Here is a 26,111-nt window from a genome sequence, read left to right on the forward strand (position 1 = left end):
ACTGAACGAAGCACGCAATGAAAATGCTCTCATCGAAACGGACACAGATGGATAGTCTCGTTCAACCACTTGTTGCCCAGTATCTCGCTATGGGATGCCAATCCAAAGAAAATGGGCAAAATGAAAATGTGGGATCAAATGGAAAGGAAAAAGAACATCCGTAAGTTATTTTATAACGAACTCCCGTATTTGTGAATGAACTGAATATGTTTATGAAGCGCGTTACGCAGACATTTGAAATAGCCTACAGCAAATATCGTTTTGTCAATTTGAAACATACGCAATTATAAAACCTTCATTGACACCGAATAAACATTATGATCTTGTTGATTTAGAATGTAAATCAAACTTTTGGTGGTTCTTAGTCATACAATAACTTTGAGTGCAACAATTCCGTACCCTGCGATTTATAAAAGTATCGACCAGGACGCACAACTGTTGCACTCTCAAAACATATTCTCTATAGCCTGTCTTCTCTCTTTCGAATTTCATTCCATAGTTAGCCTATAGATTGGAAAGTGTATAGAACAAGTGGCATGCATGGCATCCTCTCTGTTTATCAGCCAACTGTTTATTTAGTGGTTCCTATAATAGAAGTCGGCAATCAACAATGATTTCCCCAAAAGGAAGGAAATGAGAACAATGAAAAATAGCAAAGCTACCTTAACTCTTAGACACCAGGTATGAAACACTTTGGAGAATAGTATAATGACCTGAAAAGTGTTGTGTTATATTTGGCTGTGTGATTTCTTTAGGATTAACATGTAGCATTTTCATTGTGTTGTCTACTTCAATATTGTATGCACTGCATGCTATAAATGACCACACACACACACACACACACACACACAGCTGTGCTCTCTACACCTCCCTCCACCTCATGCCCTCTCTCCTCCACTGCCCCTCCAGACGGCCCTCTCTCTCTAAGGTCTGTCCGCATGTGCCTGCTCGGCCTCAGCGGTTCAACAGGCCCAATCTGGCCCAGATGACCCAGGGCAAGGTCATGATGTCTCTGGGACACTATACCAAGGGGGCCAGCTGGGAAGAGCTGATCCAGGCCTGTATCCAGTCCTTCGGTGAGTCACTGTGTTCTGGGCTGCTCTTGTGTTTCTGCCAGTAATACTATTGGTAACTGAATGATAATACTGACTTTATATGATTTCACAATACTGAATATGCGCTGCATATTTTCTTTTTTTGTATGAAAAAAGTATTGTTTTTTTGTTGCATGCAAATGAGAAGCATGTCGTATTTGAGTTCGTTGTTCGAGCTGTTGTAACGGAATTCCTCCTCCTCTTCATACGAAGAGGAGGAGTAGTGATTCGACCAAAGTGCAGCGGGGTGTGAATTCATAATGATTTATTAGACAAGACAAAAAACGAACTAACTTGAATAACTAACAAAATAACAAAACGGAGTAGACAGACCTGGACATGCGAACTTACATAAAACGAAGAACTCACGAACAGGAAAATGACTACACAAAAGAACAAACGTACAAACAAACCGAGACAGTCCCGTGTGGCGCGACAAACACAGACACAGGAGACAATCACCCACAAACAAACAGTGAGAACAACCTACCTTAATATGACTCTCAATCAGAGGAAACGTCAAACACCTGCCTCTAATTGAGAGCCATACCAGGCAACCCCAAAACCAACATAGAAACAGAAAACATAGACTGCCCACCCAAAACTCACGCCCTGACCAATAAACACATACCAAACAACAGAAAACAGGTCAGGAACGTGACAGAACCCCCCCCTCAAGGTGCGAACTCCGGGCGCACCCCTACAACTCAAGGGGAGGGTCTGGGTGGGCATCTGTCCGCGGTGGCGGCTCCGGCGGTGGACGAGGACACCACTCCACCACTGTCTTTGTCCCCCTCCTTAGCGTCCTTTGAGTGGCGACCCTCGCCCCCGACCATGGTCCAGGAACCTTCACTAAGGCCCCTCCTACATAGAGGAGACAGCTCAGGACAGAGAGGTAGCTCAGGACAGAGAGGTAGCTCCGGACAGAGAGGTAGCTCCGGACAGAGAGGTAGCTCCGGACAGAGAGGTAGCTCCGGACAGAGAGGTAGCTTAGGACAGAGGGACAACTCTGTACTAATGGCAGCTCCGGACTGAGTGGCAGCTCCGGACTGGGTGGCAGCTCCGGACTGGGTGGCAGCTCCGGACTGAGTGGCAGCTCCGGACTGAGTGGCAGCTCCGGACTGGAGGGCAGCTCATGACTGGAGGGCAGCTCATGACTGGAGGGCAGCTCATGACTGGAGGGCAGCTCATGACTGGAGGGCAGCTCATGACTGTAGGGCAGCTCATGACTGTAGGGCAGCTCATGACTGTAGGGCAGCTCATGACTGTAGGGCAGCTCTGGCAGCCTCTGACTGGCTGGCGGCTCTGGCAGCTCCTGACTGGCTGGCGGCTCTGGCAGCTCCTGACTGGCTGGCGGCTCTGGCAGCTCCTGACTGGCTGGCGGCTCTGGCAGCTCCTGACTGGCTGGCGGCTCTGGCAGCTCCTGACTGGCTGGCGGCTCTGGCAGCTCCTGACTGGCTGGCGGCTCTGGCAGCTCCTGACTGACGGACGGCTCTAGCGGCTCCTGACTGACGGACGGCTCTAATGGCTCGGGACAGACGGGCGGCTCTAATGGCTCGTGGCAGACGGATGGCTCAGAAGGCGCTGGGCAGACGGATGGCTCAGAAGGCGTTGGGCAGACAGATGGCTCAGAAGGCGTTGGGCAGACAGATGGCTCAGACGGCGCTGGGCAGACAGATGGCTCAGACGGCGCTGGGCAGACAGATGGCTCAGACGGCGCTGGGCAGACAGATGGCTCAGACGGCGCTGGGCAGACAGATGGCTCAGACGGCGCTGGGCAGACAGATGGCTCAGACGGCGCTGGGCAGACAGATGGCTCCGACGGCGCTGAGCAGACAGATGGCTCCGACGGCGCTGGGCAGACAGATGGCTCCGACGGCGCTGGGCAGACAGATGGCTCAGACCTGCTGAGGCGCACAGTAGGCCTGGTGCGTGGTACCGGAACTGGTGGTACCGGACTGGAGACACGCACCTCAAGGCTAGTGCGGGGAGCAGGAACAGGGCACACTGGACTCTCGATACGCACTATAGGCCTGGTGCGTGGTACCGGAACTGGAGGTACCGGGCTGACGGCACGCACCTCAGGGCGAGTGCGGGGAGAAGGAACAGTGCGTACAGGGCTCTGGAGACGCACAGGAGGCTTGATGCGTGGTGCCGAAACTGGAGGCACTGGGCTGGAGACACGCACCACAGGGAGAGTGCGGGGAGGAGGAACAGTGCGTACAGGGCTCTGAGGACGCACATGAGGCTTGGTGCGTGGTGCAGGCACTGGTGGTACTGAGCTGGGGCGGGAAGGTGGCGCCGGATATACCGGACCGTGTAGGCGTACTGGCTCCCTTGAGCACTGAACCTGCCCAACCTTACCTGGTTGTATGCTCCCCGTCGCCTGACCAGTGCGGGGAGGTGGAATAACCCGCACCGGGCTATGTAGGCGAACCGGGGACACCATGCGTAAGGCTGGTGCCATGTAAGCCGGCCCAAGGAGACGTACTGGTGGCCAGATATGTAGAGCCGGCTTCATGGCACTTGGCTCAATGCTCAATCTAGCCCTACCAGTGCGGGGAGGTGGAATAACCCGCACCGGGCTATGCACACGTACAGGAGACACCGTGCGCTCTACTGCGTAACACGGTGTCTGCCCGTACTCCCGCTCTCCACGGTTAGCCTGGGAAGTGGGCGCAGGTCTCCTACCTGCCCTAGACCCACTACCTCTTAGCCCCCCCCCCCCCAAGAAATTTTTGGGTTGTACTTGCGGGCTTTTCGGGCTTCCGTGCTAGACGCGTCCCCTCATAACGCCGGTTCCTCTCTCCGGTTTCCTCCGCTCTCCGAGCTGCCTCCAGCTGTTCCCATGGGCGGCGATTAACTCCAACTTTAGCCCATGGTCCTTTTCCTTCCATGATTTCCTCCCAAGACCAGAAATCCTGCTTCGTGCGCTGTCCGTTAACCCGCTGCTTGATCCGGGTTTGGTGGGTGATTCTGTAACGGAATTCCTCCTCCTCTTCATACGAAGAGGAGGAGTAGTGATTCGACCAAAGTGCAGCGGGGTGTGAATTCATAATGATTTATTAGACAAGACAAAAAACGAACTAACTTGAATAACTAACAAAATAACAAAACGGAGTAGACAGACCTGGACATGCGAACTTACATAAAACGAAGAACTCACGAACAGGAAAATTACTACACAAAAGAACGAACGTACAAACAAACCGAGACAGTCCCGTGTGGCGCGACAAACACAGACACAGGAGACAATCACCCACAAACAAACAGTGAGAACAACCTACCTTAATATGACTCTCAATCAGAGGAAACGTCAAACACCTGCCTCTAATTGAGAGCCATACCAGGCAACCCCAAAACCAACATAGAAACAGAAAACATAGACTGCCCACCCAAAACTCACGCCCTGACCAATAAACACATACCAAACAACAGAAAACAGGTCAGGAACGTGACAGCTGTATTAAATGGTTGTGCAGGTCAAGATCATTGTCATTAGTTATGTTGTCAGTTTATAGCACCCGCTTCATTTCCCTTTTTAAGTGACGTTGAACGCTGAACCTCAGTTTTTTTTTAATCAGTAGGGTGAATGTTTCTCTCGGACTCTAGCTGTTTGATGTTAAGAGACCCTGTCTCCATGATACTGTTACCATTTACAAGGTATCTCTAATTAGCCAAAGGGCTAGGTTGACACAAACAGACCGCATTTAAAGACTTTTCCCTTCTATGAACTAGCCTCTATTTGTTGTCTAACAATATGGTTGTCAGTCTTTGCATTTGAGATGAGACACGGATTTATTTTGATTTATTTAAGTTTATTTGGCAGGGACAATGCACAACAAAACATACGTCTCAGAGCACTGAGATATGATGCGTCGCACCAGATTTAGTTTTATTAGAATATTACGATCACTTTCACAAAAATGTTAAGTATATATTTTCACCTACACACAGGGGAGGAATCAGAAAGACCAGACTACTAGAATTCTTTGCATTTTGGTTATCAGTAAAAACAAATCACCTGCCCAATGGGGTAACCTCAGAGCAGGCTCAACTTGCGCGACTGCTCATGTCACTTGCCCAGGGCAATGGACTATTCCATTTCTCTAAGACTATATTTAAGTGATAATGCGCGATAAACCAGTGTTTGGAGGATATATTGGCACTGGTGTTGTTAGGCCCAAGACGAAGTCGATATATCCTCAAAACACCGGCTTCGAAGGGCATTATCACTTTTATACAACGGGTTACCAACATATTCAAATAATGATTGACATATTTTCATTAGACACGACCCAGTCGTTCAGTCTTTTTGTTCTGTATCTATGGACGCGATCCAGTCGTTTGTTCTAAATGTTCCATTGCCATACTGGCTGGCAACGTTCTTATCCCTTGCTTGCTAGCTAGCCAACTACGGCTAACTTACAGTCACGTCAAAAAGTGCAGCCAGAATGAGTAGCTGCCTTTGCATTTGTTTAAGCTGTTTTCTAGTGACATTTATTTGTATACATTCATAACAATGAGCTAATGATGCAATTTCACCTGGCATAGAAAATGTGCTCACTTGTCAGGACACTTGTTCAGAGGAGCTAGCCAACAACACAGCTAACACAATCACTTCAAACTGAAGCTGGAAAGACTGAAAATTAGCTGTGTTTTGTTTGACCTTTTTTCAATTGACCTTTTTTTGTATACAGAGCCTTGACCTTTTCCACAGTTTGTTACGTTACAGCCTTATTCTAAAATTGATTAATTCGTTTTTTTCCTTCATCAATCTACACACACAATACCACATAATGACAAAGCAAAAACAGGTTTTTAGAATTTTTTGCAAATGTATAAATAAAAAATAAAAAACTGAAATATGACATTTACATAAGTGTTCAGACCCTTTACTCAGTACTTTGGTGAAGCATCTTTGCCAGTGATTACAGCATCAAGTCTTCTTGGGTATGAATATACAAGCTTGGCACACCTGTATTTGGGAAGTTTCTCGCATTCTTCTCTGCAGATCCTCTCAAGCTATGTCAGATTCGATGGGGAGCGTTGCTGTACAGCTATTTTCAGGTCTCTCCAGAGATGTTAGATTGGGTTCAAGTCCGGGCTCTGGCTGGGCCACTGAAGGACATTCAGAAACCACTCCTGAGTTGTCTTGGCTGTGTGCTTAGTGTCGTTGTCCTGTTGGAAGGTGAACATTTACCCCAGTCTGAGGTCCTGAGTGCTCTGGAGCATGTTTTCATCAAGGATCTCTCTGTGCTCTGTACAGCAGGATATTGAATTTCAATTTTGAAACAATGTTGCAAATGTCGAAGAGACAGACAGGAAGGTTTTTACAAATCTCCGCTGTTGAAAACAAAATGTTAGTCTAAAAGAAAAGTGAGATAATGTCTAGATGCATTTTATAGTGGAGATCAAGTTTATAAGTTGCCTTGTTGGGCTGATGAGACAGTGGATTGCGCAGTCAGATGGAACAGAGTAAATAGGCATTTTAACGTCATAGATTTAGCCGTTGGTAACTTATGGAATAGACACCGGCTGGATTGCGGTTTTTACTCAATCAGCATTCAGGATTAGACCCACCCGTTGTATAACATTGTATGTGGATCTACTGCAAATATGCCTGCTCTGAATATGATACAGTATAACAAAATCATTCACAAACTGTGAAGTATTGATTCTGTAGACGTGGAATGTGATTTAAGGATATCACATTAGTAATACATTGACTTTGTCCATTTACATGTATTTATATATTCTGTATATTAGCTGCAATATGGAAGCTGTCAAAACCCTATCAAGATATCCTGTTAAATGAGAATAATGTGCCCTACTAAGTTGTCTGGAGTGCTCTCAAAGTTATCGTGATTATCTATTGGAAGAGGCAAGCATTCTGATTGCTGTTGCTTGGAGACACAAATGGAGTGAAGAGTGAGTGATGAGGAGGTGGTACAGTGGACTGAATACAGAGAGTGACATCCCTTACTTACAGTTATCTGTCAAGGAAAAGAATGGCAGAATAATAGCTGGCTGTTCATTTAGGATATATAAAAAATATATCAGCCATGTTAATCAAGTGGGTGCTCTTCTAAAGCTCCCTTTACAATGTCTTTTTAGGAGAATTCATCCATATGGTTTACTAACAATATGTGTTGAATGACTGAAATTGTCATTGAATTTTCAAATCAGACTTCACAGGTCATTGAGAGAAATTCTGATCCTTTCAAGGAAATCTAGTCTACAGTAAGGAGATAAACATGCAAGTGTTTTGAATCCAAGTTAATACGAGGGTACAAAATGGAGGTACCTACTGTAGTACAGAGAGGTCAAACAGGGCAGAGCGTTCCCCAGCGGCTGCTGTCTCACATCAGAGGCTGACCCCCCCTGGGGCTCCGGCACCTTTTCAAATGTGAGAGCACACGTAAGAGTCATTTGAAAGATTGGGCTAGCAGCAGCCAGGCAAAGGTCAGCTACCCAAAAGGCCCTTCTCTGATGCTGACCACTCTTTGAAATGCAGAGCACCAAGGGGTGGGGATCAATAATGTTTGACATCATCATTCACCCCCAAGTCCACGCCCCACAGTTCCACTCACCCACAGTGCCCGAAGTCTCTACACTAGCATAATGTTAATGGACAGCAATAAGCATTGCAGAGATTTGAAAGCCTCAATCGTGGAACCCATTTTGAATTAAATACATTTTCCATGTAAATCATGTATGATGCAGAGACACAACCTGTGAATCTCACAAAGAGATATCCACTGCAGAGTCAGAGTATCCACTGCAGGCTCGGATGTACTGTAGACGCTAATGTGAAAAACCTTTGTGCCTATGGTGGTCAACATATGTTTAAACACTTAAGGAGCATCATGGCTGTTTGTGGATATTAAATACATTTCCTGTACTCCATTGTTCTACATGTACTGTAGGCCTACAGCATGTTGAGCCAACATTATAAGGCACATGCAGTAGAGAATGTGCAACTAATAATGACATGGAAATCTCTGGGGCCTCTTAGACTGTTCCTTACCGATTCTTTCATGTGTACAGTAGAGATAAGCATTGGGCTGACTGAGGCAAAACAAAATGATCATCCATCCCATTAGCCCAGTTACTTTATCTCTGTCAAAACAAGGAAAGACTCCTTTCACCATGGCTTTGCTGATGAATGCCTATGATAATAAAAACCCTCAAAGTAAGGCAACGCTCCCTGAATTTTGCCTTGTTTGTCATCACATCCCTTGTCCTATCCCAGTGCAGCCTGCTGCTGCTTTCCTAACTTTCCACAGTGAGTAAGACAGAGGGGATTTCCTCAGCAATTAGCCCCGTCTGGGTTAGTAGGGAGGTGTTGTAAAATGATGAAGTAATTGTTTACCTGGTAGTGAATCAAAAGCTCTTCCTTGTTATTTTAGATGATTTTAGAGCATAACTTGCTTATATGATTGCAGCAATAAAAAAAACATTACGTTTGTATAAGTAGAGGAAGGATAGAGTTGAGTTGTTTTGCATCACAGTCCTTCAACATATAGTGACAGTATAAAGCGTCAAACCTATTACAACAGTTTCTCCTCAGAACAGCCTAATCATGTATATGATTTTCTAGATATTTATTTTCACTCATGACAGTTTTTCATACAGTAAGATTATGTCTGTGTGTCATTGCTGGGAAGGCAACTTTTCATTGACATTGATCATTGGGGCGTTGTAGCCCTTGTTGTGACCGGTAAATAGAACACTGCCGTACCAGTGATGCAGGATATGAGAGAAGGATTAGCTGCCTGCTGAAGTTGGCCCAGTGAGATAGTCGTTTCTAATCTGTGTTATCTATGTTGCCATCGTGTCTGAGGTATTTCAAGTCGATATGGGATATGTGGGGACCCATGGAAACTGGCATCCTTGTGTGGCATTAAGACAATGCCAGCTGCTTAGGTTCAAAAGTTAAACACCATTTTAATGGATTCGTCAAGGTGCTGTCTTAGCTACGATTTCCAGAAAATCACTGGCAGATTGTTTACCTGCAATGGAAGAGATCAGAAGCATAGCAAAGAGGTTGTCATTTGCTATCCAATAGACAAAACATGATAGTGAACCACTTGCTTATAAACAACATGTTACAGAGGACCAACAAAATATCCACTTTTCTCAAGTCAGATGATTTGTAAGAGAAAGGCTAATGTAGTTAGAAATGGAATCTGCAATTGCTACTGTGTGGATACAGCTAACAATCTATTCCTTGAGATGTTTTCCACAATGTCATATCCTTTTATCTCCAGTGCCTCGAGGGACAAAGCTGTTTGAGTAGATGACAGAGATGGTGGCTGAAGGTTGCTGTGATGTCATAAGTTTTGTCAGAGATATAGGGAGGCGGTCACAAAGACAGGAAGTGAGATACGACAGAGAAAAGTAGACCACAGAAAATTCACAATACCACCACAGGAAAAGACATTCAGAGATGGTGTATACACTTAGATTTGCAGTTGACACAACTGGCATGTTATTGTGTTCATGGTTGCGTAGCACACATTAAAATGAAAACAAATAAGGTATGCTCTTTTGAAGTTGATTTGTATCATCATTTGACTGCAGACTTGTGGCTGAATGTAATCAGGAAGTTTTAATGGTTAAATCCCATTATTTTGTTGACATTCTGTAACATGACTGCTAGATTTGGTTATCAGAGAGCTACGGTAGCATTGGACATTGATATGCAGAAATGATTTTATTGTCCATATGAAATCTCAACCATCTATAGTACATTATTGGCATTGTGATAGGCAACAGCATGTCTGTTGACGTGCTCCATGTGTCGTGCTCTCTTTCAGACGCGGAGGGCTGTGTATGTGGGAGCAGCCACCTGATGAACATCACCCTGACCATGCACCGACTCCTCATGTCCTCCAGTGACCTCCTGGAGAAACTCATCTCCCTATATCCTTTACCAAGCAGACCCAATGCTCTACGGCTGTTCCACTACAGCAAAAACTATTATCGAGTTGGCACCAGGACCTGACCAATCTGTTGTGTCAAACATGGGATCTTTACCGCCTGTGTAGCGCTGTTTTGTGATCTGGTTGTCAGTAGCAACGGCCAATTAAGATCCAACTTGGCTGACAAGGTGCCATGCCATCGACTCCTCTCTCCTACCAGCAATGTGACTATCAATATGTGTGCACCTCAATTCTGTATTGCTGTACTATAGAGCCTCTAAATGTCTTTGTTAGCTCCAGTACACATCACCATGTTCTGTTTCCAATCCAGTGTCTTCCAGGTACCTTACAGTCCTTTTTCTATTACCATCTTAGCTACACAAAATGCACGATTCATCCCAATTTAATTCCCCCTCTTCAGGTCTGGTGTAAAAAGGCCACTGTAGTTGCCTATTTTCTGTTCTGAATGAGCAGTCTGTAATCTAGGGCTCCATTCAACAAAGAGCTCTGACGTCACAAAGCCCAGAGGAGCGGCAGTACTGGCACAGTGAGGAGGGTACTAAGGCTAGGGGCTTCAGGTGTTAATTACCTCTTCCCAGACTGAAGCCCTCTTCAGTTCTATTTAAACACAGCCTCTCAGCTGCCCAAGGAGGCTCGCTCACCAAAACCCACGTCACACCTCAAGATGCACTATGCGTCCTGCCCTCTGTTTTCAACCCCTAAGCTCGTTCTGAGCTGAAGACCCAGAAGCATCAAATATGGTTAAGAGTGGCTTAGGAACAAGTGAAAGCACTGGAGCATTAATGCCATTTATCGTAAAAACAATCTGGCTTTGCGATAGTGTGGGTGGCTCTTCATCTCCCATGACGCAATTAGCCTTTTTATGTGCATCACTTCAAGCTGATTTCTGCCAACAGAGTGCAGCGAGGCTCACAGTGTCAGGCTATTTTTTTTACCCCTGTTTTATATAATAAGAAGAATGGAGATGTTCTGAGTTAGGTACTCTGTACCTACCAAGCATATGGCACAGCAGCTTAGGTAATAAACTGTTCTCACACTCACAGCCATTGAGATGTAAAAAGTAACATTATGTCGGCTGTGTTTTTACCTGGTTGAGAGAACATGTTTTTACTCACTAAAAGGGTCATCTGCCAGCACATCTTCTACAGGAATAGTGATTGTCTGTTGTGCATGTTTTAACAGACACTTTTATCCAAAGCAACCAAGGAATCCAACCCATAGCCCTGTAAACAACATGCTTCAACCAACTGAGCCATTGGAACCACACAACACCAGAATGATTCACTTGCTGATGCTCCTAACCAGTTCTCTTTTTTGTGGTCGCCTCCTCCCACACCACCAAATGTCACATCTGTTCGCCTTTTAGTTTTCCTATTGATGAGTTTCCTGCGCTAAATACATTAAACACCAGTTAGTAATTGTTTACTTAGATGAATAGACATTTGAATAGACACTTTGTCCTGCACAGTGATCCAGATCATTTATTCCCTGATAAATCCCACATACAGTTCCTGGTCTCTTCCTGGACTCTAAACAATGTGCACATTTTACTATACCAGTGAATCATAATGTATCCTTAACTTGAGGTGTTACATTTAAAAGCGCCCTGGAGAATAAGCAGTCCACAGAGTGTAAGAGGATCTGTTACTTCATTAGGTAAGTGTGTTCCCCCTGCAGTCGTCCTAATCATGCCACTACCACTGGGGTCCACTAAGGCCTCCACACAATAACTCACTGTTCAATCATTCTTATGAAAGGACATTAAAGGGCTTATACACATAACACCTAATAATACAATATTCTATAACTGGGTTGATGGTTTAGGTCATGCTATTAGTGCATTTGCAAGAGCCTATAGTGTTGATTTCATGTTAGACAATAAACAACTAGGGTTTAGTGTTTGATGTATACTCCCAGTCGGTATTAGATAGAATGTCGCGGCCCCACCCGCCTTGGGGGAAAACAACCTGTAGTTACCTAGGTTACCCCATTGGTTCCCTGCAAAAACTGGACTTTTTTCAAATGCAATTTCCTTGTTGTCTGCTTGTTTTAGTCAATTATAAAACTGCATTTGAGAAAAGTACTTTTCAACATTTCCTGCTTCCGTGCATTCTCACTACTTAGAAAAACGCAATGTTGTAGGGCTTTCCTCATGCCCCTTTTTATGCGGCGCTGGCAACCATGTGAGTGAGTGAGTTGCTACCGACCAGAACGTTAAGCTAGCCAAGACCAACAACACAAACAAACACACTATATAGCTACAAGTAGTGAGTGGAGTTACAAACGGACTATACTGAACAAGTTAAATGTCTTACCTGTGATCAAATGTTTTTCACACACATAGCTACATGTACCCTACTTGGACACCAGGTCCCCACAATTTCTCACTCCCACACCGCATAGCCTGAAGCCACATGGCTCTTCTCATGGGCTCTATTTCCCTATGTGGGAGCATTCTAAACCGTAGGTCAAGATTTTTGACCTGGTTACATGTACATTGTACAACACAGCAGCTTTTCGGCATATTTTGTTATTTATGTATGACACAAAATCTACAACAAAGGTGGCTCTTTTACAATGGTGGTCAATGAGAAATAATGTTTGTTTTCCACAATTTGTGGGCGGGGTCGAGGGGAATTCCTTGTTATGATGTGAATATTGACTCGGGGTATAGTATTTCATTGTCTTATTGTCCATATATTTCAGGTATTGGATCCAGGAGTTCTGGACAATGTTCCGGTTACACAGCAGCCTGTCAGACTCCATGGAGCAGTTCCAAGATCTGGTCAGGGATCAGGGCCAGGAAAGGCTGTGCCCTCTCTTGCAGACTAAATGGATGTAAGTATTCCCGGTGTATTACTGAACAGAATTCATGTCTTTCTTGAGGAAAGCATCTAGAATTACCTGAAAATGGCTTTACATGGTTTCATGGTAATGGTTTCAAATGATGCCTGTGTAACACCTGTGTGTTTCCGGTCTGTGTTGTTCACCATGTTGTGTCCCAGAAATGATAGACACTGGTCTCAGAAGCCCAGTCAGAGGATCAAGGCTAACAGCAGTAAGAAGAGGAAAGTGTCTCTGCTGTTTGATCACCTGGAGCCCATTGAGCTGGCTGAGCACCTCACCTACCTGGAGTTCAAGTCCTTCTGTAGAATATCAGTGAGTAGAGTCCCAATCCGCCTATATGTGATCGCTATAAACACTATGACATTCTGGAGATTGTCATAGCACATGCGCTCTACAGTAGGTATTTCAATGCATTCAAATGTGTTCTGCAAAACCTCTGTTCTTTTAGCAAAATGAGTCAGCATATGCTTTATTCTTTTTTCCAGTTTGCAGACTACCAGAACTATATCCGCAGCTGCTGCATGAAGGACAACCCCATGATGGAACGTTCCATTACATTGTGCAATGGTATCTCCCAGTGGGTGCAGCTCATGGTTCTGAGTCGGCCTACAGCTCAGCTGAGAGCAGAGGTCTTCACCAAATTCATCCATGTGGCTCAGGTATGGCCCTAACTATTCCTCCTCCAGAACCATTGTAGACTAACTCCACAGTATATGTCTAGACAATAACAAAATGTCCACATACAAGGTGTTTAGCCCCCATGTTTTGTACCCTCATGAATTGTGTTTGTTCAATGTCTGTATCTGGTACCTTTTTCTTGTATTAAACTAATGCATGTCTACCATATTGTACAGTGAGACCTTCAGTACCTACTACTGTACTGCAGAAGCACCATCATTTGTTGTTACATAATGCATGTTAAAAGAGGGCTACTAATGATTCTCAAGAGCTCCATGATGGGCTTTTAGTGCATCAAAGATGCTGGCTAACAGTGAACGTGTGCTCTGAATATTAACAAAGTACAGGCCTTCAGCACTAATGGATTTATCAGTGCTAAGTGCTAATACTGAGGATCTATCAGATGCTATGGGTTCCCTCCAAAAATGGAAAGGTACTGGGATTAGATGCGTTTCCTATAGAATTATACTGGCTATTATCTGAGCGGTTGATGCCTCTTTTTCTCCCTATGATCAAGTCCTGTCTGGCGAAAACGCTTCCTCATACTTTACGTCTTGCAGCTATTACTTTACTGAAAAAGAAAGATAAAGTTCACACGTTGTGCTCCTCCCATAGACTAGTCACTTTTAAATGTTAATTATCAATTGATTGCTAAAATATTAACTCTGTGCCTAGAGTCGGTGCCCAATCCCATCCACACAGACCAAACTGGTTTTGTGTAGGGTCGTCTGTCTTGTGATAAGGGTCGTCTGTCTTGTGTAGGGTCGTCTGTCTTGTCTATATTTTGTAACTACATTCCAGTTATTGAAAAAGGTTACTAATAACTTGAAAAGAATGGACTTCCTTCCTATTTATCTTACGGCCAGCGTTAATGTCATCCAAATGTCAATATTACCAAAATGTCTTTGTTTCAGAATCTTCCAATTTCACCCCCTCTGTATTTTTTCAAAAACATGCAAAGCCTATTTTCCTCATTTATTTGGAATAACGAATCACCCAGAATTTGTCTGCAGGTCCTGTATATTCCATATAAGGCGGGTGGTCTGAATTTACCAAACCTAAAAATGTACTATTGGGCAGCCCAACTCACCCAAGTTAAGCAATGGTTTTCTCCCACATTAAGTTCTTGGGCAAGGGTAGAATCCTATGACATTTTACCATATGAGCTGAAATACCTTAACTATTTTGGCCTGCAAAATAAGGTTACAAATAACCCAGTCATTTTTAATAGTATACAATAATACACGTATGGAAAGCACCTCATAAATTACTGGGTTACAATGCATCCCTCTCCCCTTTTGCTCCCATATGGAGACATCCCTGCTTTTAATTATGAGACATTTAGAACCTGGCACAACAAGGGTTTAAGGGAAATGTACCACCTCTTCCAGGATGGTACTACTATGAGAGACATTCTGTATTCCATCTGACCATTTGTTTCAATGTTTTCAAGTCTGACATATGGTTCAATTGAGACAAGGTTCTCTTGTGGAATCCAAATCATCTAAACGTGATGTCTTACTGAATAATAGTAAAACAAATTGTCAACTGTATTTCTAAAGTTTGTATTGTTAGATCATATGCTAGTAGACACAGATGTTACTAGATTAGGAACTATGACAACTACCGTCAGAGGAAGGCCCTACAAATTGCCTAAGACTCCAGCCACCCTAGTCATAGACTGTTCTCTCTGGTACCGCATGGCAGACAATACCGGAGCGCCAAGTCGAGGTTCAAAAGGCTTCTTAACAGCTTCTTCCCCCAAGCCATAAGACTCCTGAACAGCTAATCAAAGGGCTACCGAGACCCCTCTTTTACGATGCTGCTACTCTGTTTATAATCTATGCATAGTGACATTAACTCTACCTACATGTACATATTACCTCAATTACCTCGACTAACCGGTCCCCCCGCACATTGACTCTGTATTGGTACCTCCTGTATATAGCCTTGCTTGTTATTTTACTGCTGCTCTTTAATTATTTGTAACTTTTATTTTCTATTTTTCACTTATCAATTTTTTCCTTAACTTCTTAAAGCGTTGTTGGTTAAGGGCTTGTAAGTAAGCATTTCACTGTAAGGTCTACACTACTTGTATTCGGCGCATGTGACAAATACGATTTGATTTGAAATGGGAACAAGATTGACAGTTTGAAATAAGCAGAGAGATATGTTCTATATGTTTGAAAGCACACACATTTTCCTACAACCTTAGACACAAACTCTCTGTTTCACAGAATTAACTATACACCAGAAAAACTTCACGAAATGAATGCTGAAATGTATTTTCTTTGTTGGCACTGTAAGAGGCAAAAGGGTAATTTTTAATCACATGTTTTGGACATGCAATCTTATTTCAATGTTTTGGGAATCAGTAAACATAATTTCAGAAAGTTTTTACAGATGTCTATCTCTCTCACGCCTGGCTTGTGTCTGTTTGGAACTAGTGAACTTGATCCATGGAACAATAATCATAAAAAAATATATGGATCCTTCTGTGCTTGCGCCAATGTTTTTATAACATTATGCTGGAAATCAGATAGCCAGTGTGTTAAAGTAGGGGGACTAAATGAAATATCTGGCTACATCCCTTTGAACAATATCTTCTATAATATCAAAGGCAGACCACATCATTTACAAAACATCTGGCATTCCCACATCCAATTCATGGCAATAAGAGCAAATAAATAATGAGTGACATGTTTATTGTTTGATGGTTTTTTGTCTGATTGTATGCATTGCTGTACCTTTTGGTACTGTATATGCAAGTACACGTGTGTATTTAATTAATTGTATTATGTGTTGTGTTGAAATTGTATTTACACATGCTAAAATACACACACACACACACACACACACACATATATATATATATATATATATATATACACACACACACAGTTGAAGTCGGAAGTTTACATACACCTTAGCCAAATACATTTAAACTTAGTTTCACAATTCCTGACATTTAATCCTAGTAAAAATTCCCTGTTTTAGGTCAGTTAGGATCACCACTTTATTTTAAGAATGTGAAATGTCAGAATAATAGTAGAGAGAATTACTTTTCAGATTTTATTTCTTTCATCACATTACCAGTGGGTCAGAAGTTTACATACACTGAATTAGTATTTGGTAGCATTGCCTTTAAATTGTTTAACTTGGGTCAAACGTTTTGGGTAGCCTTCCATAAGCTTCCCACAGTAAGTTGGGTGAATTTTGGCCCATTCCTCCTGACAGAGCTGGTGTAACTGAGTCAGATTTGTAGGCCTCCTTGCTCGCACATGCTTTATCAGTTCTGCCCACACATTTTGTTTAGGATTGAGGACAAGGCTTTGTGATGGCCACTCCAATACCTTGACTTTGTTGTCTTTAAGCCATTTTGCCACAACTTTGGAAGTATGCTTGGGGTCATTGTCCATTTGGAAGACCCATTTGCGACCAAGCTTTAACTTCCTGACTGATGTCTTGAGATGTTGCTTCAATATATCTGTAATGCGTCTGTGTGTAGCTGGTGTAGAGGAGTCAGGCGCAGGACAGCAGATAAGAGTAATGTACGCAATTTACTCAACAAATATACAATACACGTCAATAAATCTTAGGCCACACATAACGGACCGCAATACAAGAAACAATCACTCAAACAAACAAACATGGGGGAACAGAGGGTTAAATAATGAACAAGTAATTGGGGGATTGAAATCAGGTGTGTAAGACAAAGACAAAACAAATGGAAAATGAAAAGTGGATCGGCGATGGCTAGAAGGCCGGTGACGTCGAACGCCACCCGAACAAGGAGAGGGACCGACTTCGGCGGAAGTTGTGACAATATCCACATAATTTTCTTACCTCATTATGCCATCTATTTTGTGAAGTGCGCTAGTTCCTCCTGCAAGCAAAGAGGCACTGAGTTTGAAGGTAGGCCTTGACATACATCCACAGGTACACCTCCAATTGACTCAAATTATGTCAATTAGCCTATCAGAAGCTTCTAAAGACATGACATAATTTTCTGGAATTTTCCAAGCTGTTTAAAGGTACAGTCAACTTAGTATATGTAAACTTCTGACCCACTGGAATTGTGATAGTGAAATAATCTGTCTGTAAACAATTGTTGGAAAAATTACTTATGTCATGCAAAGTAGATGTCCTAACCGAGGCAAGAAATTTGTGGAGTGGTTAAATGCTTTTTAATGACTCCAACCTAAGTGTATGTAAACTTCCGACTTCAACTGATATATATATATAAGTATTCCATGGGAAAAATAACTAGTGGCTCTACTTGATCAAATGCCTCTTCATCACTTCATTCACATGCAAAGCTGTGTTCTGAAGAGTAATGAGGAGCTGAGAGAGTTGGATGGAGAGGCAGAAGTCTGGAGAATCTCTCTGGGTTAAATTAATGCACTAGTCAGCTGCCGCTCCTCTAACTCCTCGCAATGAACTCCACGCCAATGGGTTCCAGTGTCCCACAGCAAGGCCATAGGATCAATTAGGGAACTGAGAAAAGTTGGTGAAACATTTACTGGGGTGGCAGGTAGCCTAGTGATTAGAGCATTGGGCCAATAACTGAAAGGTTGCAAGATCGAATCCCTGAGCTGACAATGTAAAAAAAATCTGTTCTGCCCCTGAACAAGGCAGTTAACCCACTGTTCCTAGGCTGTCATTGTAAATAAGAATTTGTTCTTAACTGACTTGCCTAGTTAAATAAAGGTTAAAAGAAAACTAGATTTGTACAACTATATTATCTAAGATTGTAAGCAACAGTATTATGAGTGCCTAATGCAACCAACATTGGAGTGCTGCTTGTGGAGAGTGCTGCTTGTGGAGAGTGCTGTGGGTTGACACTGATTAAGGTTCAATTAGAATGTTTGTGTTTCCCAGAGCCTCCATTTTATGCACAACTTCAACACACTAATGGCAGTGGTGGGGGGCCTGTGCCACAGCTCCATCTCCAGACTTAAAGAGACCAGTTTGCATGTGTCCCACGAGGTCACCAAGGTACATTTATCTATAACATGATCTATATTGATCAGTATGTCTAAAATAGAATACAAGGTAATAATCTACAATATATTTTCCACTATCTCTTCTCTCCACAGGTGCTGAATGAGATGACAGACCTCCTGTCCTCCTGTAGGAACTATGACAACTACCGTCAGGTGTACAGCAGGTGTGCAGGCTTTAAGATCCCCATCCTGGGGGTCCACCTCAAGGACCTGATCTCAGTCAACGAGGCCATGTCAGACTACTTGGAGGACAACAAGGTGAATGTTCAGAAGCTCCAGGCTCTGTATAACCACATCAACGAGCTAATCCAGCTACAGCAGATCACCCCACAGCTCGACGCCAACAAAGACCTGGTCCATCTTCTCACGGTTAGTACACACCTAAGTACACAGTAATTCACATTACTGTGTCCGTTGGTAAATGACCCTGGTCTCTGACCCTGTTCTCCTCTACTGCTCAGCTGTCCCTAGACCTCTACTACACAGATGATGAGATATATGAGCTCTCTTACACCAGGGAGCCCAAGAACAGCAAAGCACCCGTGAGTAAAAAGGGGACATGAAAAACACTGTGGGAAATAAAACTGTTTGCATAATGATTGAAATAGAAAATACTCCTAGCCATAGCAAGTTCACTGTGTTATGGCTAGGGGTGTTTTCAATTTCAAACATATTTAATAATACTGACAAAAACCCAGTTAGCTCCAGTGAATCATGTTTGATGTTGCATATCCCATTAACAAACCTATTGAAAGAGAATGAGCACTGGAGCTCTTTTTTAATTGGCCCATTTAACATCCGCACAGTCTATTCTACATCTGCTGACAATGTTCTGATCATCTGTTTTGTTTTACATCAGCCAGCCACCCCATCTAGACCTCCAGTGGTTGTGGAGTGGGCATCAGGAGTGGCCCCAAAACCTGACCCCAAAACCATCAGCAAACATGTGCAAAGAATGGTGGATGTGAGTTGACAATACCAAGGGAAGGAATATGGACATAAGCATTGTATTCTGTTTCATAAAAGCAGTAAATCATGTTTTAAATATTGTTATGCCATGACTGTTATGTTATTTCCATTAATGTATACTACATACATTATTTCTCTGGAAGTTGTAGTTTTAATATTCTACCAGATCAAACTGAACAGAGCTCTTTCCAGTTGATCTATTGTGCTTCGTGTATCTCATTACTATGTCTTGTGTCTCTTGTCCTCAACAGTCCGTGTTTAAAAACTATGACCATGATGAGAATGGCTACATCTCTCAAGGAGACTTTGAGAAAATCGCTGCTAGCTTTCCATTCTCCTTCTGTGTCATGGACAAAGAGAAGTATGTATATGGTTCCGTTGTGGCTGCATGGGCTCTCCTTAGGCACATTTGACAGTTCACACTAACAGCATGGGCTCATTTTTAACTGCAGAGAAAGGAAACTAAAGTGGAATCTGGGCCTGTAGCTACAGGAAACAGAAATATCAACATAACTATCAGCTAGCCATACGTCTCAGCCATGTCTCCTCATAGTCAACTCTCACTGTGGTCAACTGAGGTTAAATCACAAACTTCTTAACCAGTTAGCTGGTGGAGTGAAACTGTTGAAGTGAAATAAGGAAACCATAACCTGCTAGTTTTGGTTCCTCTTATTTCAATGTGAAATATAGAAGTATGAAATGAGGCCAAATATAGTACATACAGTACATTGCAAACATAACATTTCTTATGAGACAGTTTGTTTACATGAGATATGCTTTGTGTTGTCCTGCGCCAGGGAAGGCCTCATCAGTAGAGAGGAGATCACAGCCTATTTCATGCGCGCTAGTGTCATCTGTTCCAAACTGGGTCTTGGCTTTGTCCACAACTTTCAGGAGACCACCTACATGAAGCCCACCTTCTGTGACAATTGCTCCGGATTCGTAAGTCAAGACAGTACATTACAGCACTATGTCCTGATCGGTCTTTAGCTTAGCTGTAGGTCTCATTAGTATGGGCAGGAGTTTTTCCTGAAGTTGTCAGTCACTCTGGGGCTTAGTTATAGCATACTCATCAACAATAACAATGCTGTTACGGCTTTAAATGACTATTTAAACATGCACATTCCTCATTCTTAAATATGCATTACTTGTGTTATCTCCAAACAACCTTTTCAAATTCCTCTTTTCCATAACAGTTGTGGGGCGTCATAAAACAAGGCTACAGATGCAGAGGTGATTATTTATTTTTTATTGTTGCTGCGTCTAGACTGGAATATTCCATAATGTTTGCATAAATGTTATTCTGCACGTAGCTTACAGTTCAGTACTTTGTTGATAGGATACAATGTTATCAGAGGTTGCTGATAATGGGGAGACTGCGAGGAGCAGGTAATGTGTAGCTATCTTGAGAAGAAGGTGCATTGTGTGGTTTCTATCATGCAGACTGCTAGCTGAACCCTGCAGCACATGAAAGTCGCAACCACAAAACAACTTTTTACTCTCTTCCCCTTGAAACAGTCAGAAACAAGCTGTTTGCATGGCAACATGCATGCAAAGGTCTGAAAACTGTTCTGTTCCACAGGCACCATTAGGCAACCGAGGGGAACGGAAGTTACATTATCTAGTAGGGTGCTATTGACAACAAAACAAAAATATGCATTCTCTGTGCAACCCAACATGACCATACAAGAATTAATTTTAAAAAAACTCCTTTCCACCTCTGCCTGCTCTAACACGTTGTCTGCATTCTCTTGGCCTGTTCACAGACTGTGGGATGAACTGCCATAGGCTGTGTAAGGACCAGGTGGCGTTTGAGTGTAAGAAGAATGCCAAAGGCAGCAGCACCTCTGAAGGTCCACTAACACCAGGCTCCACACCCGGCACTACAGGTGGGCCGGAAGGTGAGGAGGGACATACACACATACATACACTCATAGTAAATATGCCTGGGCCGTGATCCCACTCTCTGAGGGTGTCTCAGGTGGAGTTGGGATATGCAAACAACACATTTCCAATTGACACTGTATTCATGTGTGAAATAGCACAAATATAAGCAAAATATATATTTTTTAATCACACATACTAAATTCTTTACCAAAATAGTGATAACCACATGTAGTGTAGCAGTAACCAACCAGAGGTGTGATTGCTAGTTATGCTAGAAATCTAAGGCAGCAGAAGGTCGCCATCTGCTGGTCTAGAAGTAATATATCACTCTAGGTCTAGAAGTAATATTTTTTTTATTTTACATTTATTTAACTAGGCAAGTCAGTTAAGGAAAAAATCTTATTTTCAATGACGGCCTAGGAACAGTGGGTTAACTGCCTTGTTCAGGAGCAGAACGACAGATTTTTACCTTGTCAGCTCGGGGATTCAATCTTGCAACCTTTCGGTTACTAGTCCAACACTCTAACCTCTAGGCTATCCTGCTGTTCCATATATCCCTCTACTTGTGCTTACTACCGATATGCAAAGTAAAACCTGTCTTGGATAGTCCTAAACTATACCATTCCATGTGGTAACCATTATTGACAGGAGTCACATATATTGCAAATACACAGGAAATATAAAGTCCCAAATCATTATTTGAAAGGTATGTCTTTGCAGGTGAGAGAGCAGGTTTAATCTAGTTTATGGAAAAGTAGCACAGCATCTGGGTAGTTTCCCTATGTAGGTGGACTGTCATACTGCTCTCTAAAGTCAAGGACCTGCGTCACTTACTGTAACACTGGATGTGCTTTCTGTGGTCAGACAAACACTCAGTTGACTTTTCCTTAACCTTATGAGATTGACTGTTTGCAAACATATCACTTCAAAACCAGAGAACTGATTGAAATGGGTTGAACAGATCAGAGTTGACTGACTATATTTATGGTGTTGTTTGTGCTAGGCTCAGAAGAGGGGCCTTTCCCCTACTCCTCAGAGGAATGTAGGGACTGGAGCCCTGACTCTGCGGCCCCCTCCCATCTGAGGCTCCCCCCTAAGCTGTCCATGCCTGTGGGGGTCCACTGTAGCACCCAGACAGAGGGCCCTCCTGCCCCTGCCTCCCCTCCAGAGCCCAGTCGGCTACAGCCAGTACAGCCCTCTCTCCTGGCCCCTGTTCCCTCCTCTCTCTTGGCCCCCATACCCCCCTCTCTCACCCCATGCCCCAGTCCGGTGCCCCAACGCAAACAACGGGCCTATGCCAAGTGGGAGAACAGAACCTCTACAGTGCTAAAGCCCAGGGAGCCGGATGAAGATATAAAACCTAACTATGATGCTCTGGAAACGGTGAGATTCAGACACCACTACCTCTGGGTTACTGATATGTGTTCAATTGTGTACATTGAATGTACTACATTCTAATTTCTAGAGTTTTGAACGCAAGGTTAAACATTCCAAGAAATAAACAATGATGGTGAATGATTCTCAGGAGAACCAGAAGCTTCAGAAGAACAACGAGACGCTGCGTAAGAAGCTGAGGGAGACGCAGCGCGAGGTAGAGATCCTGCAGACACTTCTGAAGAGGCACGCCCTGCACCCTGTGGTGGAGGACTCCTCCTCCTCCTCCTAGCCAGGAACGCCCTTCAGCAGGTCAAACACACCCACTCTATGACATCACAGGTGATGCTCAGCCCTCTTTCTCCAGAGCCACTGACAGTACTGTTTGTCTTTAAGGACCACAGCACCACACAATCAAGAAGATACACAGAGGGACCTAAAAGTCCCTGTGAGGAGACACTGTTACTCACATTGTTTTATGCCATGGGTACCTCACAGTACAGTACATACAGCCACTCTAATTACCAGTTGCAGCCAATATGGGGTTATGAGGCATAGCCAATGAAAGTACTGTCCTGAATAGGACACAGCCAGTCAAAGCACAGTACCAGCCATTATGGAACATAGCCAATCAGTGTGACATTGGGTTTGGGACTCTGACAATTAGAATATCACACAGTATGGCAAAGGCCAGGATACTGTACTGTGTAGTTATTATCCTATCTTAAGTAATAACAAGGTTGCATATTGTAAATCCATGTGATTTCAATGTCACTGTCAATATTTAATGTTAAAACACTACAATACAGGTAGATATAGATAAATCATTGTTTTAGTCTTTATGTATGTAGGTGCAAGAAGACATTTTATAAAAAGACTACATTCAACCACAGTGTTCTTATGTATATTTCATCAGCTATGCGGTCCATAGTAGCAATTAACATAATTTTAGATGTTTCACCAATGACATACCATGTAAATAACCTAAACATATGATATATTGTGGTGCCATCGTACCAGTAGTTTCTCTCAAGATGTCCTCTCTCAGTATTGCTGTCATAATGAATGTTATAATAAAGACATTTTCTCTATTAATCATGTTCGTTGACATTTGTAACTCGGGGGGTGTCAATTTTTTCTTCCTTTGCATGGAACCTTCACAGTATGGAACTGACAGTAGCTGTGAAATAAGTTCCACTAGGGGTCACTAAACCCTCTAGAATATCAGCATAGCCTACCACTCTTGCTGCTTTCATAATGATTTGATGGTTTTTGCTAAGTTCTATTTTGTTTTCGTCAACTTTGCTAAAATAGAAAGTACCACTCATAGTAACTATACTATTTGCTGTATAAATGCCAATCTCTATTCAACCTCATCAGAATAGCTGTGAACCAGTGCCATTACCTCCTCAGTTGGTGGTTAATGGGAAGTTTAACAGGAAAAGAAGAAAGTCCTTCCATAATGTTAGGGAACATGAGCAGGGTAGCTTGGGCAGGGGTTTCTGCTCTTAAAGGGACAGACTCCCTCGCCTTCAGAGGTTTGGTACGGAAAATGTATGCACTCACTACTATAAGTCGCTCTGGATAAGTGTCTAGATGACAAAAATGTAAATGTAAATATAAGGCTCCACCTTTACAGTCAACAGGTGAGATTGTGACCACCTATATGGCATTAATAATAATAATAATAAGTAAATAATAATAAGCGAAAGAAAGAACTTTCGCAAGAGGATAGAGCAGTGTACATTTGGTGCCTATCTTTTGTGTCCCTTGTAAGTCAATAGCCTGCTGCTCATAATTAGTGCTGTGTTCGCATTTATATTTGACCTGAGGTCTCTGTAGGTAATTAGAGGTGCAGTCTTCTGTGGTGAAGAGTAGAGACACACATATCTCAGACCAAATCATCTGGCTTAACTGAGGACAGACAATACTGCAGTACAGCATGTATTGTGTCTCTTATTAAAGGTCCTACAGATGTCGGATCTTAATTTGACTCCTTTCATCGCAGGAGGACTGAATATTTAGAATCGCCTACAGGGAGCAGCTGGAAGCGGTGTTTGTAGGCTATACAATGACTTAAAGCTGCAATATGTCACTTTTTGGGCGACCCCCGAAATTCACATAGAAATATGAGTTATAGATCGATAATTCTCATTGAAAGCAAGTCTAAGAGGCGGTAGATCTTTTCTATGTGCGCCATTTCTGTACTTCCCGTTCTTAAGTTTAGTTTGAGTCTTACTTTCGGTTTTGTACACCAGCTTCAAACAGCTGAAAATACAATATTTTTGGTTGTGGAAAAGATATTTCACCGTGGTTTAGATAGCAAGGAAATGGTTCCAATCGTTTTTCCATCATTCATTTCCCATAGTGTTTTTTATTTTATTTTTTAGAAACACTTAAAATAAGGGCTGTATTTTGTGTAGGCTTACCCTGGTGTGACGTTTGGATAACTGTAAATCTCTCTAAGACAAGGTGACTTTTATCAATATATTTGCCTGTATTTCCAGCCCAAAAATGAAATGCTAATTAGCTGCTAATGTGGCTATCATAAAGAACTACAAATGCGATGATCTGGACAAGACTGCCAAATCAAGGCAAAGGTAAGAATCTCTGGATTAATGTTAGCTAAATGTAGTCCTGAATGAATTGGCAAAATGTCTTTAATGAACAATTCTGTGACCTGTCTTGGGAAAGTTTTAAATTGACACAGTACCTGTTAGCAAAGGTGTCAGCTACAGATGACGTGCAGGGATTTGTAGCCTTTGATGCTAATATTAGCATTTTCGAATCCGAGACTAAATATAGACGTGTATATTGATAAGTCACCTTGTCTTAGAGAGATTGTGGTTATATTAACATCACGCCAGGGTAAGCCTACATGAAACACAGCCCTTATTTTAAGTGTTTCTAAAATCCCCTATGGGAAAAAATGGTGGGAAAACCATTGAAACCAGTTCTGTTTGACCGCTAGGTTTTATGGGTATTATGACACCTCCACTTTGGGTCTCTATGTAGGCTACGTGCAGGCTACGGTGCAGCTCATGTGAATTCTTATAAATTGTAGGTACATTTACATATTTCTAGGGGGTAGATGTATTTGTCGGTAGGATTTTTTAAATCAATTGTTTTATTATATTTTCAAGGCAACAAATAGGCTGAATGAATTAGCAGCTACCTCTGTGCTTGTGTAGTCCAGTAGTTATAGCTGCTGACCCCATCACACATGCCAGAGTTGTCATTGGTTTGAATCCATTCCACTGCCCTTTGAATTTTTGGAGGAACTCGTACTTTGTAGTTACTCTCTGTGG

General features: G+C 42.8%; 1 protein-coding gene across 1 annotated transcript; it reads left to right on the plus strand.

Moving 5' to 3' along the window:
* On the plus strand, nucleotides 1-23,886 carry LOC120023444 (RAS guanyl-releasing protein 1-like). The gene is made up of 17 exons (XM_038967465.1): nucleotides 1-160; nucleotides 910-1,076; nucleotides 9,917-10,022; nucleotides 11,636-11,698; nucleotides 12,749-12,880; nucleotides 13,048-13,201; nucleotides 13,375-13,548; nucleotides 18,449-18,565; nucleotides 18,667-18,942; nucleotides 19,035-19,115; nucleotides 19,433-19,537; nucleotides 19,794-19,903; nucleotides 20,340-20,484; nucleotides 20,739-20,775; nucleotides 21,309-21,443; nucleotides 22,433-22,812; nucleotides 22,955-23,886. Exons 1-17 carry the CDS (start codon nucleotides 18-20, stop codon nucleotides 23,093-23,095), a joined length of 2,466 nt encoding a protein of 821 aa, XP_038823393.1. The 5' UTR covers nucleotides 1-17; the 3' UTR covers nucleotides 23,096-23,886.
* Nucleotides 23,887-26,111: the final 2,225 nt, after the last annotated feature.

Source organism: Salvelinus namaycush, chromosome 28, assembly GCF_016432855.1.
Source record: "Salvelinus namaycush isolate Seneca chromosome 28, SaNama_1.0, whole genome shotgun sequence".
Taxonomy (NCBI): Eukaryota; Metazoa; Chordata; class Actinopteri; order Salmoniformes; family Salmonidae; genus Salvelinus; species Salvelinus namaycush.